Source organism: Haliotis rufescens, unplaced genomic scaffold (assembly GCF_023055435.1).
Source record: "Haliotis rufescens isolate VD_foot unplaced genomic scaffold, xgHalRufe1.0.p SCAF_57, whole genome shotgun sequence".
NCBI classification, from domain to species: Eukaryota; Metazoa; Mollusca; class Gastropoda; order Lepetellida; family Haliotidae; genus Haliotis; species Haliotis rufescens.
The window spans coordinates 2,705,844-2,723,982 of record NW_025964301.1 but is presented as its reverse complement, the minus strand read 5'-3'; the positions used below and the strand labels follow the sequence as shown (position 1 = coordinate 2,723,982).

Below are 18,139 nucleotides of genomic sequence, written 5' to 3'. Positions count from 1 at the left end.
ATCTCCCTTCCATAATATTATGTTCGTGGCTCTTTGCCAAAATGTGCAACACGTTTTGTCTGTCAGATAATAGGCAACAAGGTATGTTTTTGCTTGTTGACATGTAGTAACTTGTATGTAGTCTGGATGTTACAATACCTTTAAAACGAAATAAAATGCAGCGACGTGTTCAAACGTTCGCTGCACATTTAAATAATCGTTGAGCGGTTTTCGTGTTGGTTCTTTAATAATTCATGAGAATGAATTCTTGTTTACGTGCTAGTCAGGAGCAGACAGGAGTTCAGACATATAGCTGCTTCTGGAAAAAAATAGTTTGAACGAGACAAATTGGGTGATGTGAAATGGGGTTTAACATCAGGTTCAAGATTATGCATTTATATACCGACATCCATGTGTGCGTGCATGCGTGCGCGGCTGATTGTACTGGTAGGGACTAATGTCGGTTTAATAGTGCTACCCCACGGAGATATCATGTCACAGTTTAACATGGTACCTCATATAGACACAGTATAGCGCTCAGAGCCGGGCACCGTGACGATCCGAGTTAGAATATGTCTTCAACCCATTATTGCTGTAAGAGGCGAATATGCTTGTCGCAAGAGGCGACTAACGGATGGTCAAGTTCGCGGACTTGGTAGATGCATGTCATCGTTTCCGAATTGCGTGAATCAATGCTCATGACATCAATCACTGGATAGTCAAACAATAAACTCCGAACCAACTAGTCGTTGTTACTCCCTTTATGCCGAGGACAAGGCAGGGTAACAACAAGTACAATGTTTTGGTATGACGCGGCCTGGAGATGGAACCAACGTCCTTCCGCTCTCTGGGCAGACTCTCTGTCCACCACACCACGGAAACGGTCTAGCAAATGAATTAATCGATATATTATATGAGCGAGTTAATAATAAAGAATAAACAACAACATATGACAAATTACGGATAATGTCCCGTGTGAGCGAAGTAGGCAAGCCCTAAGCCTTAAATGTATTGGCAGGCCCCCTTCATATAGCTGGAATAGTACGGACTACGGAGTATGGGAGTATAAGAAACTATAAATAGTACTCATGCGTGAACGGGCGACATAACCTTAATTGTAACAAAATGCAGCGTACGAAGTTTTGGAGCGAATATTGAATCAACCGCCGTTTGGTTGTCAGTACAATTATTAACCACCAAGGCCAAGAAAAGGTATGTTTCTTGTCCACCTGGGCGTCATTTTCACCACCCAACCCGAGTCTAAACAAGGGTAGGTAACTCTAACCTTATTTCACCAGCGCACGGGGAGCGGAGAGAGGCCAATACTGGTGACGGTTCTTTTTCTCCAGAAGAATAAATGTTAATGCCATAGAAATTTCCTCATCTCAAAGATACGGAAATTTGAAAAAAACCTCATCGTCAGGTCTTTATAGGGCCAACTAAAAGACCAGAAACATTACTTCATCAGGAAGCAGTTAAAAAGACAGATGTAGTGGGATAGAGATGGAAAAGTTTGGGGTTAACAACTTAAATGTACTGCAAAACCAACTTAACGTGGGATTTGAGTTCAGGTCAATCAACGGCAGCTCCACAAAAACAGTCCATTTGGCTCAAAATGAGAACCCTAAATTGCAAAATAACTCAATCGGGAATAGTCTACTAAGTGTCAATATACACGGCAATGACTACCTTGTACCCAGCCAACAATATCTGATGTGTATTTTTTATTCCCACCACTTGAAAAAAGTTGTTAAAGCAAATATCACGTAATGTGTACAAATTAATATCTTGAAGTGAGCGGGGCACAGGTGCAAGGTGAAATTCAGCAAAGGTTGGGCCAGTTCAAAAACATTCCTTGGTTGCCTTGCTGTTGTGCAATGTGGCGTTAAGCTTATGGACAATGTTTTTCTTTCCGAAAGTCTCTGAAGATTCCGTAGTTTATGGGGAAGTGTGGGTTGTCCCAACATTCAAGGAAATAGGCGTTCTATCCAGCATGAATGCCATCAATAAGATACTTAGCCATTGTTAGCACCAAGTTGACATTTGTCACCTACTGTACGTTAACACTCACATTCCAGCTATTCGAGGAGGCCTTGAAGTAATCAAGACTGGACCAGAAAATCCAGTGATTGGTAATATAAGACACCCAATATCAGTCTGCCCACCTGAAGAGCCATAGGTTGCTAGGCACCAATTCCAACCTGTGCTCCCTTTGTTGAATATGTGGCAGTGGAGATGGTTGGCAGATTTCTCTGTACTGACCATCAGTGGCAGCACATCACTGAAGTGCTGGTAAAAGGAGGCCAAATTTTAACTGGCAGTGTCTCTAAAGTTACCAACCCCAGCTGTTGACTAACAGTTTCTGATAGTTGAGAAAGTTCGGGATGCAACAATTTCTAGGAGTCTGTGTAGGAGATATATACGAGTATGATTCAAGCTCTTATGACCAGACTTATTTTTGGAGGGCCTAGTAACGACTCCAATTCCATTTGTCTTCTAAGAACCACTTCTATGAAAAGCCAAAGTCCTAAACGTATTTCAGAGCCTATCTAAAATTCAAAAATCACTTTCATCTGGGCTTTTTCCACCATTTTTTGTTTCCAATTCAATACAGCAAATCAAAGGATAATCTGTCGTATGACTTTCACTTTTACCTAAATTCACAAGTAATTGACTCCAAAGGAAGCTGAAGATATACAATGTCATCAAACTCAATAAAACATTAACAGATTGAAGCAGTTTTTCGTCCGCTGATGCATATTGGCCCTTACAGCTAGACTACTGTACATCATGCTATTGCAGGAAATAACAAGAAAAAGTGGTGGTTCCTTTTTTTACTTGAGTAAAATATACATTTAGGAATTAGTCGAAAAGTCCGAAGCCCATGTCCTCGTCTTCTGACTCGGACTCTTCCTTCTTTTCCTCTTTCTTGGCTGAAAAAGAGAAACAAACATTTGTCAGTAATGACACTTGAGGAATCAAGAATAAAATGTGCATCTTATGTCTATCTTTCACATTTTTCTGAACGTGCAGAATGGTTGTTGTAAATATTTCTAGAGTTACCAGCAATATCTTGTATATGGGGCAGACTACAAGCAGCTATACACAGTAGTGTAATAATCTTGGATGAGACGATAAACCCCATCTCTCCTCACTTTATAATATATTAATCAACAGATAGTGAGCTAGTTTGATTTTACGCCGCTTTTAGCAATATTCCAGCAATATCACAGTGGGAGACAACAGAAATGGGCTTCAAACATTGTACCTATGTAGGGAATCTAACCCGGGTCTTCAGCGTGACGGGCGAACGCTTTAACCACCAGGCTACCCGACCGCCCTAATCAACAGATAGGGATACTGGGATATTTCATATTGTAATACCACTGGGGACAACAGTTTATCCCGACTTGTTTTTGTTTGTTGTTTAACACAGCACTCAGCAATATTCCAGCTATAGGACGGTCTGTTTATCTTGTCTGGACAAGACAATTCAGTGATTGATATCATGAGCATTGGTCCACTCAATTAGGATATGATATGTCTCAACCAAGTCAAATTATTCGATCCCGTTAGTCGTCACCTACAACAAGCATAGATGCTTTAACAACAGGCATGGGTTGCTTAAGACCTATTCAAACCAACTAGTAATATAAGGAAGAAGTGGTTACCTTCAGCAGCACCACCAGCTGCAGGCGCGGCACTGCCACCAGCTCCGGCAGCAGCAGCACCACCTGATGGCACCGAGGCAAGCTTCTTCTGGCCTGGAACAAGATTGTATTAACTGTTCAGTTTCTGGTGAACTCAGTTCATGAACTTCAGTGGGGAAATTATACGCAACAAATACTTTTTGTTGTTTCAAAGACACATCCATATTTCATAATAAGGAGCCCTGTTTCTATGCACATGCATCTGTGTTCTACCATGTTTATTTGTAACTACTCACAGGACAAACTAGTCGGATATTGGGGTCATGACTGACAGTTTCTCAAAGTCACTTGCTTGATAACGGTGTCAGAACCTACATCGAAACATCGCACCTAATTGTAATAAAGAAGTTGTTCATCCATAAATCTTATCCTTACTTAGTACTCCCAACTTCTAAATGCCTCTCAAAGAAGTGTCCCTTTCTTTTCTTTTGTTTGTTGTTTAACACAGCACTCAGCAATAATTCCAGCTATATGACAGCTGTCAGTAAATAATCGAGTCCGGACCAGACAATCCAGTGATTGACATCATGAGCATTGATCCACGCAATTGAGATCGATGACATGTACCAGCATAGGTTGCTGGGGATCCATTCTAAGCCAGGATCCCAACTGTGCTGATCAAAAGAATACATGTGTCAGGTTATCTACCTTCTTCAATGAGCTCGTCAATGTTCTTCCCCTTCAGCTCACTGATAACTTTGGTGATCTTGTCTTTTTCAGCCTCGATACCAACACTGCCGAGAATTTTTTCAATGTCTGCAGCAGATGGGTTATTGCTGCCACCAAGGTTGGCTAGCATGTAAGCGGCCACGTAACGCATTCTGAAATCAAGAAATAAGATCATAACGTAACTACAGAGCTCCAGATAAGTTTTTGGTGTTGTGGGTATTTTACCAATGCATTTTAAAATCATTGGGTATCAGTAATTCTATCTGGGTATTCAAATTTCTGTTACCCACTAGTTTTTACACATGTGAGTATTTAAGTTAAATATTTAAAAACACTATACATCTAGTCCCTGCAAACTGGTGTCGTGTGGGTTCGAGAGCTTTATACTAAAAAATACCACGATACTTCCACAAGAAAGTGTGATGGCAAATGATCATGATGTAACTGTCATCGTGGAGTTGGGCAAGGTTGACGGAATGCCCGTTTATAATTTCAAAATAAGTTGCTGATTTGCTAATCGAATACGCAGGGTTAGTTCACAATATTTTGATGATACGCACAAGTTTTATTTTTGTAGCGTATCTGTAATGTTCGTTGCGTACTTGATACACTTGGATTTTATTTTACTGCATATTTCTGCATTTCTGATGCGTATTTTATGCAGATACGCCCATTATCTGTAGCTCTGCAACTACCACCGATACACAAGTCATAACAAACTTTCAAATAAACAAAATACTGTCAAATGTCTTGGATATCAGGGTTAGAAACTAACAGTTTTTGTCCACTAGTCCTTATAATGATAACATATAGCAAAACCCTTAAAATGGGCCAATTTCTACTAGTCCTTAGGATACCTTAACTATTGGGCAGTTTGGTAAGGACTATAGGACTAGTGCCAATTTCTAATGCTGGATATCTTTTAGCCAGTAACCAAAGAGCACAAAAAGATATAGATCTATATCCATTGTAGTACTAGAGGTTAGATAATGTACCATTAGCCTTGTTTTTAACACCAAAATACTTGTTTATACCAACAGGCATTTCAGCACATACTGCCTTTTCAATGTTGAGGTTTTGATCATCTTAAATGATGTCTAATTGAAATAAGCCAGCAAAAATAAGCAGTTACATGGAGTCAGGACACTAAGCTTTTACCAGCAATTTATTTGTACAATGAGGAATTTGTAGCTTAATGTCTGATACATAAATGGGGAAACAGCTTTCACTTTGTCCAAAATAGTGATTTTGATGTAACTCTTGAATTTATATTACGAAAAAATAAGTATGATGTGAAATATAAGCCTCCTTGTATCGTGTTTGACCATTGGCGTCTACCCTGGAATTCATACATATTTATTTCACAGTGTGTGAAGTTGGATTGGCAAAGAAGTATGTATATTAATACAGCTCCAATAAATAAATAAATCATACAACAAACTGTTGGCCTAGGCTCGAACAGTTTTCATCCAGGCGTATTACCAGGATTGCGATAGTTTCCACTCTTGCTCCACGCAATTCAAATTGAACATTTGGAAAGGCTTAAGTGCAGTACTGGTGTTGTGGAAAACCCCGCAAAGTTCCATGATGATAACTTGGACGTGTTTGTAATAACACAAACTGGTATAATTCGTAAATAAGATCTATTTTCGTGAATGTGCTCCCGAACCACGTGGTCCCCATAGACAGGAATAAATGTTTTGAAAACCGTGAATATCATCAAAAATATCCTGACATATCACGAACAATTCCATTTATTGAATCTTTATCTTCAATTCAAACACGCTTTGGGTATTATTCCATTATAGATAAGCTTACTTTTAAGTCTTTCGTAGACACGAAACGTAGTGCACGCCTTGATGAGATATCGTCAATGGCGGAAAGACCAGATCGAGGCAGGTGCGACGTCATATCCGGAATTCTCGATCATTACCGTATGCAGTTTTTAATAATACTGATGTTTTTATGCTTCGCTTAGCGTGAAAAAAATGATGTTTCTAACTTTTATTTGTGACATTCAAAATATTTTTTCTTTCCTTTTTTTTAAGCGGTGAAGGTCGGAAAATAGGCTATACTCCCTTTTATGAGAAACTGTCTTTACAAGCACGGCCCGGCTTATGGTACCGGGGCCGTTATCTGTTGCGGAAAGAGAGTCTCGTGTGTAGGGACAGAACAGCGACGTACAACCAGTTTGGTTACAAATCTTTTTAATTCCATATTTTGTATCAAATTACTTCTTGTCAAACCTTTTCCTGTCTATCGTTTTGTCGATATCAATTTATGATATCAATATTGAAATAACTGATGTGAAAATATTTCCTATTCTAAGCGGAGTTGCCATAGTATATATGTAGCCACACATTGATAACGTTAGTCATTATAGGGACTGGTCATTTGTTATGGGGGGAAGGGCGTGTGTTTGTTCACAGGGCCATCATCATCATCATCATCATCATCATCATCATCATCATCATAACAACAACAACAACGAAACTCGTCTACGAGGGTTTTTTGCGAATTTGTTTATTATTATAATTATTGTTGTTGTTGCTGTTGTCATTATTATTATTATCTACACGTTCCTGTGGTTACAGTAACTCCAGGTTCCCAATACTCCGTGAATCCATGCCCGACAAGAGTAACAGCTAGGACAAAGCCTAAGTAGACAAAGGTTCATGCATGACAACTTCTTTATTATATTGTAAAATGTAGCGACTTTTCTGTATATATCCTTATACCATTGTCAAGCATGTAAAAAATGGATCAGCATGCTGTTTATGCACCGTCTTTTTACACTTTTTGCAATGAAAAACTCCTTTCTTAAAATACGTATTTTCTATAAGGTCAAACCGATTCTCAAATCCACCAGACTACGTAACTGAAATACTGAATAAAATATACGTATCTGCAGAGACTTTATAATATGGTCTTTGGTATCTGTAAAGTCACAGGATCATATGTAACTAATATTCTAAAGTAACAATCTCTCAGACGAGGTTGAAGAATGAGTATAATTCTCAATATATTTTAGTGATTATTAATCGAAGCTCATACATTTGATGACATATCAGAAGCAATATTCCGAATCCTTTTAGACACTTGTTTTTTTTCTAGAAATTTCGAGATCTTAAGTTGAAATTTCAAGTTAACATTTTTTAAATCACAACTTATCTTGAAAGCTAACTACCGTTATCGTGATATTTCAACTTAGTATGTATCTTGGATTTTCAACAGCATCTTGAAATTTCAAATTTCTTCTTGAAATCTTAACTTAGTTTCTTGAAATTTCAAAAAAACAACAACAAATAAATGGCCCTAAAAGGCTTCCGTACAATAGAAAACGTACAACTTTGTGGATATCTGGTTTATTTCATATGGCGACGTTTCGATGTAGATTCTTACACCGTTGTCGAGATAAAGTGACAACAACCAGGTGATGAGAGGTATATACGCTTGATTTGTTGTGGTAAGCAGCGGATTACACACATCCTTCACTGTTTTAGTAACAACAATCTTCAAACAGGCCAAGTCTACGTTAGAACGTCAGCTAATATACTTTGTAGGGTTATGGTGAAAACGTTTTTTACTTGGACATGAATTTTGATTTTCCTATAGCATAACCAGGGATATCTAGACTCCCCGATAAAACAAATACACTTGATATTCCGACTGACAGGATCAACATACAGGCCCGTAAATAAAGTTTTGTGTGAGGTTTAAGGAAAATGTGCGACCAGGACTTTACAATATCACAACGAGCACCAGAGGCTCGGGCAACTGAAAGATGAGCATGCATACTCCAATGGTATTCGACTAAAGAACGCTTGATGTAAACGTAATGAAGTACACCCTGCATGATGGCGGACAGACTGACACAGTTGCAGGATGCTGTGAACCAAGTATGAATTTTGAACAAAGCATGAGTACATGAATCTCCAACACAATAAGTTTTGTCCACAGTCTCGTGGCGACGACAGAATGTGTTCGTTATTTTTTCTGTCATATCCGTAATCTAAACTACCTCTGTTCCATTGTAAACATGGCCATTTGAATTAAGTCCCTTTACCGAGTCTTAGTGAGAGGTGTTTTCTGTCTGCTGTTTTATCTGTTTGTCCGACTGTTTAGAATATTGCAAGGATGTGAAAATAGTCTATGTAAGCCCAAAGAGATAATGATGTTGGCTGGTGAAATTATATGTTTACAGTTCTGTTGTTAAACGGTGACGAAATTATACCTACCAAGTATTTAGGGCTGTAGGGCTACACGTAGGCTACAGACTCAGTACAGAGCCGACAGTATTCTCGTGATGCATTGTTGTAAGAAAACATACATCTTAATGATTATGAGTATTTAATAACCTTGGCACATGCATACAATATTGATTTTCGCAACTGGTGTGATCATGTGACCGTTACATCTCATGGTGTAAATGGATTATTGTCTAGAGCAATGACAACCTTTTCTCACTCACTATGTAGTGAATTATGACTTTGGTATTGAACATATTTATGTATTCATCTCAGCATCAACCTCAGGGACAAATAGCATCAGAACATTTCCATGATTTGTCAAACCTTTGAAGGATATTCAACAAGACTGCATTTCCACGATAGCAACTAACATTTTCTGTCCACTAGTCCTTGTGACATGTATAATGATAAGATATAGCAAAACCCTTAAAAATGGCAAATCTCTTCTGTTCCTTATGATACCTTAACTATTGAGTAGTTTTGCAAGGACTATACAACTAGTGCCAATTTCTATGGCTGCATTTTGCTCAATCTCATTCAAATCAGATCTTAGTTCTCGATATAACTAAACAAAGATCTGAGGGCCTCTCATTATGAGTCACGGCAGAACGACCTTTCATCTGACCAATCAGAGCGTCGCCTACCGGATCAGGAATATGACAGTCCGAATGTGTTTTCTAATCCTGCAGCCTCGAAATGTAAGAGACGTTGCACAGACCGTGGGAAGAACTGCCATACATATATACAATCTCGACCATATGTTAGATATTTCAGAATATTTTTTTGTTCAGTTTTCAAATTTTGAATCAAGACCTTATTTTGTCAAGCATAGTATGGAATGGAAGTTGCCAGTTTGAAACTTGTCTCGTATAGCTTGAGAAAGCTACTTTCTGATTTGCGAATGTTGACTTCTTGTTAGTCATTTCATATTGGTCAGTCAAAGTCTGCGAAAGGTCATTCTGGGATGTAATGGGATGTCCTCAGATCTTTGTTCAGTGGTAGCAAGAACTATGATCTGATTTTAATGAGATTGCATTTTACTGAGTGCAGCTTATTGCGACAATTGGCTATGATACATGATACAGTTTTTTTCTGTGTCGATACAAGACGATACACTTGCTGAAATAAATTACTAACTACTTGTTTAATGACCCCCTTGTTTATGTCAGTCAACTATTGCAAATTGTGTTGTTATTCACATTTCAAGTTCTCTACTAAACATAGCTGCTACGAACATGTGTCTACAGCTAGCATTTAATTTTGAACCTCTCAGAAATATTTATTGTCAAGAAGTTTCCATGCGATTTGACGTTAATATGCTTATTGCGATACGTATGGTATCGTGACCCTTGTATCGTGATACATATCATATTGTGACCCTGCTGTAAGGTTTAACTGGGTAAATGATAGGGCTAGGACGGTACACCAACTGTGCAATCCGATACGTATCAAGATACCTTACTCACAATCCGATATTTATCACAATACTTGCATGTGCTCTTATCTGTGGTGAGTAAGCCATCTTTTTCATAGACAGGATGGCCAAATATACCTGGCACACTGATGATTTACAGTTGGCAGTGTCAAGTATGGCGCAATAGATGAAAATATTCATGTTTTCGCTATTATCTTGCACTACTGATTAGTGATTGATTGTGACTGTGATCGATACTTGTATCGAGAAGTAAAAAGAGGCGATGCATCGGTGTATCGCCCCACCACTAGTAAATGATCACTACTTATTTGTGATAGTGCCCATGGTCTCATAGCAAACATTTGGCTAATTAGGTTAAATCACTAGATAGCTTCAAGCTCGCAGTGTGAAAATTCAATCCTCCACTATTTTTAATTTTGTTTTATTAAAGGATTCACATTTTGTATGTTTGAATCGCATGTGAAATGTTATAGAAAAGCTTGAAAATAATTAAAATTAGTGTATTGATCGATAATAAAGGGCAAATTCCGCGATTTTCTGCAATTCTGTGGTAAGTTACATTTCCTGCAACTTATCCACAACTAGGAATCGCTGATAAAACATATTTCTATGTGCTGCAATATTAAAATAGTTGACTATCTTCAGTAAGATAAGCCCTGGTTTCCAATGTCACCCTGTGTGGAACTTGTGCTTCAGGGACCGTAGGTTGTGTTCCTGGACAATACCAGACCTCGTAAATGATGGCCCTTCAGTGAGTAAAAGTGTTTCCCACTAATGGAAGGGGAGACAGATTACTTTTGGCTTGGTTACCATTGGCATTGGTGTCAGCGCTACCTTCTTATTACAAGCCATAACTCGAAAACCGTTGAAAGTTTTTCAACGAAACTTGGTATTTGCATTGTTCATCAGCTTAACTGGTGCCTTTTGCTATTTTGAAAATTTTCTACATTTTATTTGCTATGTTTCCATCTGGACAATTTCGACTAAGTCTCAAACAAATCTAGTCTACGTTTCCGAGTCATAATATTAATGAATATTTTTGCATGAAACTATACATGTGCAATGACCACATGCACAACAGTTGCCTTTGCATTTTTTTCAATTTTTACTTTTTTATTTCTTGTGGGCAGGGGGAGACAAATGTTTTTATGAGTAACACACATTCTAGTTGGACCATGTGTTCTAGAGTTATCGCCCTTGCCATGATGCTCAATGTGAACTTGCTAATAATAACAAATGAACATATACCATGTAATTTATTGCTGCTTTTTTAGTATATTTAACAGTATTCCATAGCTTGAAATCAAGCCTACTGTTAATAAACTATGGCATGATTGTATTAATACCAGAAGGTTTTAGGGCCCGTGAAGATCCGGGGTGGAACAGGTCTTCAGCAACCCATGCTTGCCGTAAAAGGCTTCTATGCTTGTCGCAAGAGGCAACTAACGGGATGGTGTGGTCAGGCTCGCTGACTTGGTTGATGCATGTTATCGATCCCAATTGCGTGGAACAATGCTTATGTTGTCGATCACTGGATTGTCTGGTCCAGACTCGATTACTTACAGACCGCCGTCAAATAGCTGGAATATTGCTGAGTGCGGTGTTAAACAACAAACAAACAAACAAACAAACAGAAGGCTTTAGTAGCTCATCACAATGTTCATGTATTATGCCATGTTTTCTCCTCCTCAGCAAGCTGACAACTTCTGCAACAGTATCGGCATTTTGCAACAATGTGCTCAACCAAGTCCATTCCCCAACTTCGAAAAGCCAAGTGGAAAGTCGTCACCGGCCCCTCCACAGGATGGTATGTGATGACATCGTGTAGTTGGGTTTTGTATTTGCTCATGTGAATCTTACTGTTTTTCAAAAGGACAGAGGGCATGGGTGGCCCAGTTGTCAAAGGCGCTGCCATTTGCTGTGCAGAGTTGCTTCCCTTGGACACGCCAGCAACCTATGATTGTGGGTTCGAATCCTGGTTCACCCCGATTATGTTTCTAGGTTTATCAGCAACATACCCATGTTTGTGGGTGTCACCGAAATGGTAAACGTCTAAGACCTGCATCACTTCAGGCTTTCCTCCCACATTAAGCTGACACGCTGTGATATAACTGGAATACTGTTAAAAGCGGCATAAAACACAACTCACTCTCAAAAGGACAAGATAGGATATTGGAATGTTTAAGAAACATTTAGGAAATAAGCAATTCTTTTAGAAATTGTTATGAAAATTATCAGACGTATTCATCGTGTTCACCCGTGAAGACCTGGGTTTATAAGAGTAGGTCTTCAGCCTCCCATGCTGCTGTAAAAGGCGGTTCTGCTTGTCGTAAGAGGCGACTCACGGGATGAGGTGGGCAGGCTCGCTGACTCGGTTGATGCATGTCATCTTATCCTAATTGCGTAGATTGATGCTCATGATGTCAATCACTGGATTGTCTGGCCCGGGCTTGATTCTTTACAGACTATAGCTGGAATATTGCTGAGTGCGGTGTTAAACAACACACACATACAAATTATATGAATGAGAATTAAACGTTCTTTTTTCAACAGTTGCTATGTAGCAAGGCCTGGAGTCATCTCATGGATGACTTGTCAACTTGCTGTAGAGGTTAACCTCTTTGGTCATGTGGACAATGTGTCCAACCTCGGATCTGAAGGTCCGTGGTTTGAATCCAATGACAAGGGGCTAAGCATATTAAGTTTGAGCAAAATAAGTCTCGGTACTGGCCTTCTGACTACCGTGCCTTCTGTTGACAAGGGAATATTTAGCAGAGTACGGAATCATCGAGTCAATGACATCTTCACCTTGTCACCTTGCTGATGAGGTTAACTTCTTTGGTCATGTAGACAAGGCGTCCCACCTCGGATCAGAAGGTCCATGGTTTGAATCCCATCACAGGACTCAGAAATTTTATGGCCGCCACAGATGCTCGCAATTTCAACTTTATTCTGAATTTGTGAATTTGTTGGCGGATCTATTTTAAGTGTACTACAAGTGTAAACAACTTGTATCATTGCAATGTGTGAGACAAGGCGAAGATCGTGAGATTGGCCGAGCGCGCTCCCCCCTCGGTTAAACAGCTCATCGTCTATAACGCCCACCAATTATTTGGACCTCATTGGTAGCGTTGTAGCGAGGGACCACTGTATATAAATTTCAAAACTAATGAGACCATTGAGTGGATCGATTCTCACGATGTCAATCACTGGATTGTCTGGTCTAGACTCTATTATTTATAGACCACCGTCATATAGCTGGATTATTGCTGAGTGCGGCGTTAAACACGAACAGTAGCTATTGTTGAGGCATTAAATTTAGGGAATATTAACAGGTTCTTGTAAAGTTGTGTGACAGAATATTTTATATATTTTTGTGTCTGTCTATCATGGTCAATTTGTTCCTTTTTGTCATGGCTGCTATGTCATTTTATATTTGACAGATTATGCAGTACTGTTCTCAAAGCTGATCGCGCGTACAGCCAAGGACATCGATGTTCTCATTGACTCCCTGCCCAATGAGGACTCTTCCTATGATCTGCAGGTAGGCAGACCTAACTTGTAGCTTGTTTGAGGCATGTAATGGGTACAGTTAAAGTCATTTGCCAATTACAACAGCAACTGTAAAAGTGCTCAAAGACAATCTAAAAAAAAAATCAAGATGTTTTGCTCTGAATGTGATACCTCTCTGCGTTAACATTTGAGGACCCCCTCCATAGAAGGTTGAACCCTGAACAAACTTTGACCTCCAAATAAAAATGTAAGGATGTGTCAATCAGATAATCAGCTTTCTAAAATAATTTGGCTTCATTTCAATACCGCCTCGTTTTCGATCTCTGCCAAAGAATCAAGTCACCAAGTCTGACTACCAGATCCAGACCTGTGAAGATCCGGGTTAGAATAGGTCTTCAGCAACCCATACTTGCCATAAAACCGACTATGCTTGTCGTAAGAGGCGACTAACGGGATCGGGTGGGCAGGCTCGCTGACTTGGTTGATGCATGTTATCGATCTCAATTGCGTGGATCGATGCTCATGATGTCAATCACTGGATTGTCTGATCCAGACTCGATTAATTACAGACTGCCATCATATAGCTGGAATATTGCTGAGTGCGGCGTAAAACAACAAACCAACCAACCGGATCCATTTCATTGCCTTTAAAGATAAGCATAGGTTTCTGGGCACATTAATAAACTTCATTTTGACCAATAAGTTTCTCACTGCAAAATCTCTCCATTTCAAATATAGTAGAATCTGCCTGTTATCAATGTAATTTTATGTTATCAATCAGCCATAAATTCGTTATACACAGTGTAAGACCACGTAATTCAAAGTATTTTATCTACCAATGTTTTAACCGCAGAATATTTGTATTTTTTAATTTATGGCTAATCTTGTCAACAATCACCAATGACTAAAGGGATGGTATAAATCCTCCTGGGGGTCCAAGCAGGTAGCAAAGGTACTGTAAGTCCCCATGGTCCCTGGTATGGTGGCCTAACTTTAGTTGTTGGTGATCTCAAACCTGATTTTATAATGTGTCTTCTGTCATAATCTGATCATGTTATTGTTCTGAAACTAGTGCTGGTTGTTTTACTGTCCTTCGACAGTGTTTTATGTGTAATATTAATGCATAACTTGTTCAAGTCACGATATGGCTGAAATATTGCCGATGTGATTTTAAATATTGGCTCACTCACTCACTCACTCACTCACTCACTCACTCACTCACTCACTCACTCACTCACTCACTCACTCACTCACTCACTCACTCACTATACACAGAAGTAATAAATGAATGTTGTGTCCTGTTATCCATACTAATGTGATTGTGTATACATGGGCTGCAATGAATACATTTTGAGGCGAGTGTGATACATATCACGAATATAGGGTAACGAATATGAATATTTATTCACAAATACAATAACAAGTTACTTCCATGGTTACATGCTCATGGTAATCAGCTGGTATTGTCTTTGTATTGGGGAAAAACATTGTGTCAGTGTAAAACTTGAGTTTATTAAAAATGTATGTAAATGTACGTCCTGTAATTGCTCAGGTTGAAACATTTCAAATATATTTTGTGAAGCAAACAAGCAAAAGATCGCAACAATGACGCTTATTCTATAGCCTCATGTTTTGGTTGACAGTACCATTAGGGGCCTTGTTATACTGATGACACTACTGCATGGCTTGTATTTATATTCCATTTTGCATATCTTGCTTTGATAAATAACTGACGAATAAATAAATACTCTTTTCCAAAATATCATACATATTTGATTGTAGTGACCACGAATAGCAAATTCAATTCATAAAGGTATACGGATCAATTCACTGAATATCCGAGTGAATCGTAACAGCCCTAGCGTATACCAAGTTCACTTCATTTTCTTCATCTCTTGAGTCCCTCCCCAGCTCCCCCTGACACGAGGGGTGCAGGTTTGTAGTACATATTGTTATGATATACTAAGGATGCTTAAATGATTAGTAATGAGTAATGATTGCGATGAAAATCATCATGAGACGACCCCACTGATGCTATCATTTCCTGTACCGTTGTGTAGCATGTGTGTGTTGAGCTGTTCCTCCTACCCTTGTGCCCCCCTCCGTTCAAGATGTCAACTTGTACACATAACAACATGATAGTTTCTTAAACAGCTTTTTCCTGTGATGGGAATAAAATTAACAAAGAGGAGATATTGTTGGGTACAGGGTATTCATTGCCGTGTACCATACTGACATTTCCCAATATTGAGTTATTTTGCAATTCATCATTCTCATTTGGAGCAAAGTCACGTGATAACAATGAAGAAAATAATTTTATTCGGACATGTAATAATAAAAAACCCTATATTTTTAGTGAGGTCAATGATTGTTATATGATGATAACCAACTTTTGTTGTGTGATTGTGTGTTTAATGGAAAATAATTGTAAAAAGACGGGTGCCAAAATGATGGTTGACAGACTATAGTCCTCTAGATCTAGACTTTATAAATTACGAATTTCTAAATCTTCCTTTCTTTGATGTATGTTTTCAGACAGCCAGTCTGAGGAAATTAGAGGTGGAGAACCAGGATGCAGCGCGGAAGTTAGAGGACGTGGTTCATCGGGGCGAAGTGCTGCTAAAACAGATACAACAGGCGCTGCACGACATCGCACAGGCGCAGCTGTCGTGTCAGGCCATGGAGACCACGTGACCCATGGCAACAGCCTGGCGTGCCGTGTGATGTGAGATGCAGGTCATCAGGAACCATCCACGAGGAGTGACATTGGCGTGTCACACAGTACTTGGTGACTGCCAATACTCTTCCTGAACACGATCTTCTAGATTGACAAGAATGTGGATTCAAGGCTACATTGGTAGACTGTCTTAAAGTCAAGATACGATACACTAACTCCTCACAACTGGACTGCAGACCAATTCAGAGACATTGAGCAACATTGGTTGGTCAAAATTGAACATCTGTTGATAACATCGGTCAACCAGAGACGATGGTATCATATATTCCAATTTTCATTATCGTACCATGAATGCATGTCTTTATGATCTGAAAAGAAATCATTTTATAAACAGGGACTGCTTTCAAAGGTAACTTTCAGGGGTCAGTGACTGGGTCATCTGAGGTGCTGCAATTCTCTGTGCAGAGTTGCTTCCCTTACAAAAGATCACTTTCAGGTTGGTCTAGTTGTTCTGACAGCACTTGGGGGGAGTGGGTGGGTGGGTGTTAGCCTAGCGGTTAAAGCGTTCACTTGTCACGACGAAGTCCCGAGTTCCATTTCCAACGTGGGTACAATGTGTGAAGCCCATTTCTGGTGTCCCCTGTCGTGATATTGCTGGAATTTGCAATGGGGGCGTAAAACCATACTCATTCACTCACTCTGACGGCACTAATTGGAGCAAAAATGTAAACATAGGAACATTTACTGTTGCTTTGTTAACTGATGTCTGTATATTTTGTGTTTCAAAACCTTGAATATGAAGTTCACCAGAGACCATATTCGGGGGTTATATGCATGCTTTCCTTAATCAGATGAAGAGCTTTGAGGAAAACCTGTGTCAGATATTATTAAATAGGTTATGTTATCTTTGCATAAACACAAGGGGTGGTCAGGTAGCCTAGAGGTTAAAGCGTTCACTCGTCATGCTGAAGGCCCAGGTTCGATTCCCGACATGGGTACAATGTGTGAAGCCCATTTCTTGTGTCCCCCGCCGTGATATTGCTGGAATAATTCTAAAAGCGGCGTAAAACCAAACTCACTCACTCACTCACACAATTTCAAGGGACTTCATAACTATGTAAACAAGATGATATTTATTTACACATTTCATTTTTAGTCAAAGGAGAAATAACTTCAATAGCCTGTAACTTCTGTTTTATTAAAATGATGTAATCTCCATGTTGGATCACTAAACCTTTGCAAAGAGTAAGACTTTATGCAAACCTGTAAGTTTATACAGTTTGGTGGTAATGTTGTATTTGGACTACCAGAAGCCTGATGTTGGAGATGTTATCATTTGTCAGTCTATTAAGCAGTCTATGCGTGCTTCAGTGAATAGTCTCCCGTACAAGTGTTCGAACAGTCTGGTACTGCATTGGTCACATGTGATCATGTTTGTCATATGTACAATTTTTCATCATCCAATAAACATCACATCATTTGTTGTGCTTTGTATGAAAGTTTTATACCATGCAATATAATGGTTGGTTGGTTGGTTGTTTAACGCCACGCTCAGCAATATTCCAGCTATATGACGGCAGTCTGTCAATAATCATGTCTGGACCAGACAATCCAGTGATTGATATCATGAGCATCGATCCACGCAATTGGGATAAATGACATGCATCAACCAAGTCAGCGAGCCTGACAACCCGATCCGTTAATCGCATCTTACGACAAGTATCTATACGCCGTTTATGGCAAGCATGGGTTGCTGAAGACCGGATCTACCCCAGATCTGCAATAAAATAATTAAGACTAATGTATAAATCATGTAATTGATACATAATTTGCAGGCTTCCTCGTAGCTCCGCCAGTGGCTATTAAGAGTTATGTCCCTTCTATGTCCTCTATTTAACTGATCAAG

The 18,139-nt window shown here is 39.2% G+C and overlaps 2 protein-coding genes across 2 annotated transcripts; one reads left to right on the top strand and one right to left on the bottom strand.

Moving 5' to 3' along the window:
* Positions 1-2,798: 2,798 nt before the first annotated feature.
* LOC124137793 (60S acidic ribosomal protein P2-like) lies at positions 2,799-6,330 on the bottom strand. Its single transcript, XM_046504233.2, has 4 exons — positions 6,177-6,330; positions 4,338-4,510; positions 3,651-3,743; positions 2,799-2,912 (listed from the first exon to the last, which is right to left on the bottom strand). The coding sequence occupies exons 2-4, from the start codon at positions 4,507-4,509 to the stop codon at positions 2,842-2,844; spliced, it is 336 nt and encodes a 111-aa protein (XP_046360189.1). The 5' UTR covers position 4,510; positions 6,177-6,330; the 3' UTR covers positions 2,799-2,841.
* Positions 6,331-8,173: 1,843 nt separating this feature from the next.
* On the top strand, positions 8,174-17,713 carry LOC124137794 (mediator of RNA polymerase II transcription subunit 21-like). The gene is made up of 4 exons (XM_046504235.2): positions 8,174-8,257; positions 11,736-11,850; positions 13,487-13,587; positions 16,092-17,713. Exons 1-4 carry the CDS (start codon positions 8,213-8,215, stop codon positions 16,248-16,250), a joined length of 420 nt encoding a protein of 139 aa, XP_046360191.2. The 5' UTR covers positions 8,174-8,212; the 3' UTR covers positions 16,251-17,713.
* Positions 17,714-18,139: the final 426 nt, after the last annotated feature.

Excerpts from the sequence above, each read along its gene's own strand:
- LOC124137793 (XM_046504233.2), bottom strand. The coding sequence starts at position 4,509 with ATGCGTTACGTGGCCGCTTACATGCTAGCCAACCTTGGTGGCAGCAAT. Across the intron at positions 3,744-4,337 it reads TGACGAGCTCATTGAAGAAG|GCCAGAAGAAGCTTGCCTCG; the intron begins GTAGATAACCTG and ends ATCTTGTTCCAG. Across the intron at positions 2,913-3,650 it reads AGCTGGTGGTGCTGCTGAAG|CCAAGAAAGAGGAAAAGAAG; the intron begins GTAACCACTTCT and ends TCTCTTTTTCAG.
- LOC124137794 (XM_046504235.2), top strand. The coding sequence starts at position 8,213 with ATGATGGCGGACAGACTGACACAGTTGCAGGATGCTGTGAACCAA. Across the intron at positions 8,258-11,735 it reads TGCAGGATGCTGTGAACCAA|CAAGCTGACAACTTCTGCAA; the intron begins GTATGAATTTTG and ends TCTCCTCCTCAG. Across the intron at positions 13,588-16,091 it reads ACTCTTCCTATGATCTGCAG|ACAGCCAGTCTGAGGAAATT; the intron begins GTAGGCAGACCT and ends GTATGTTTTCAG.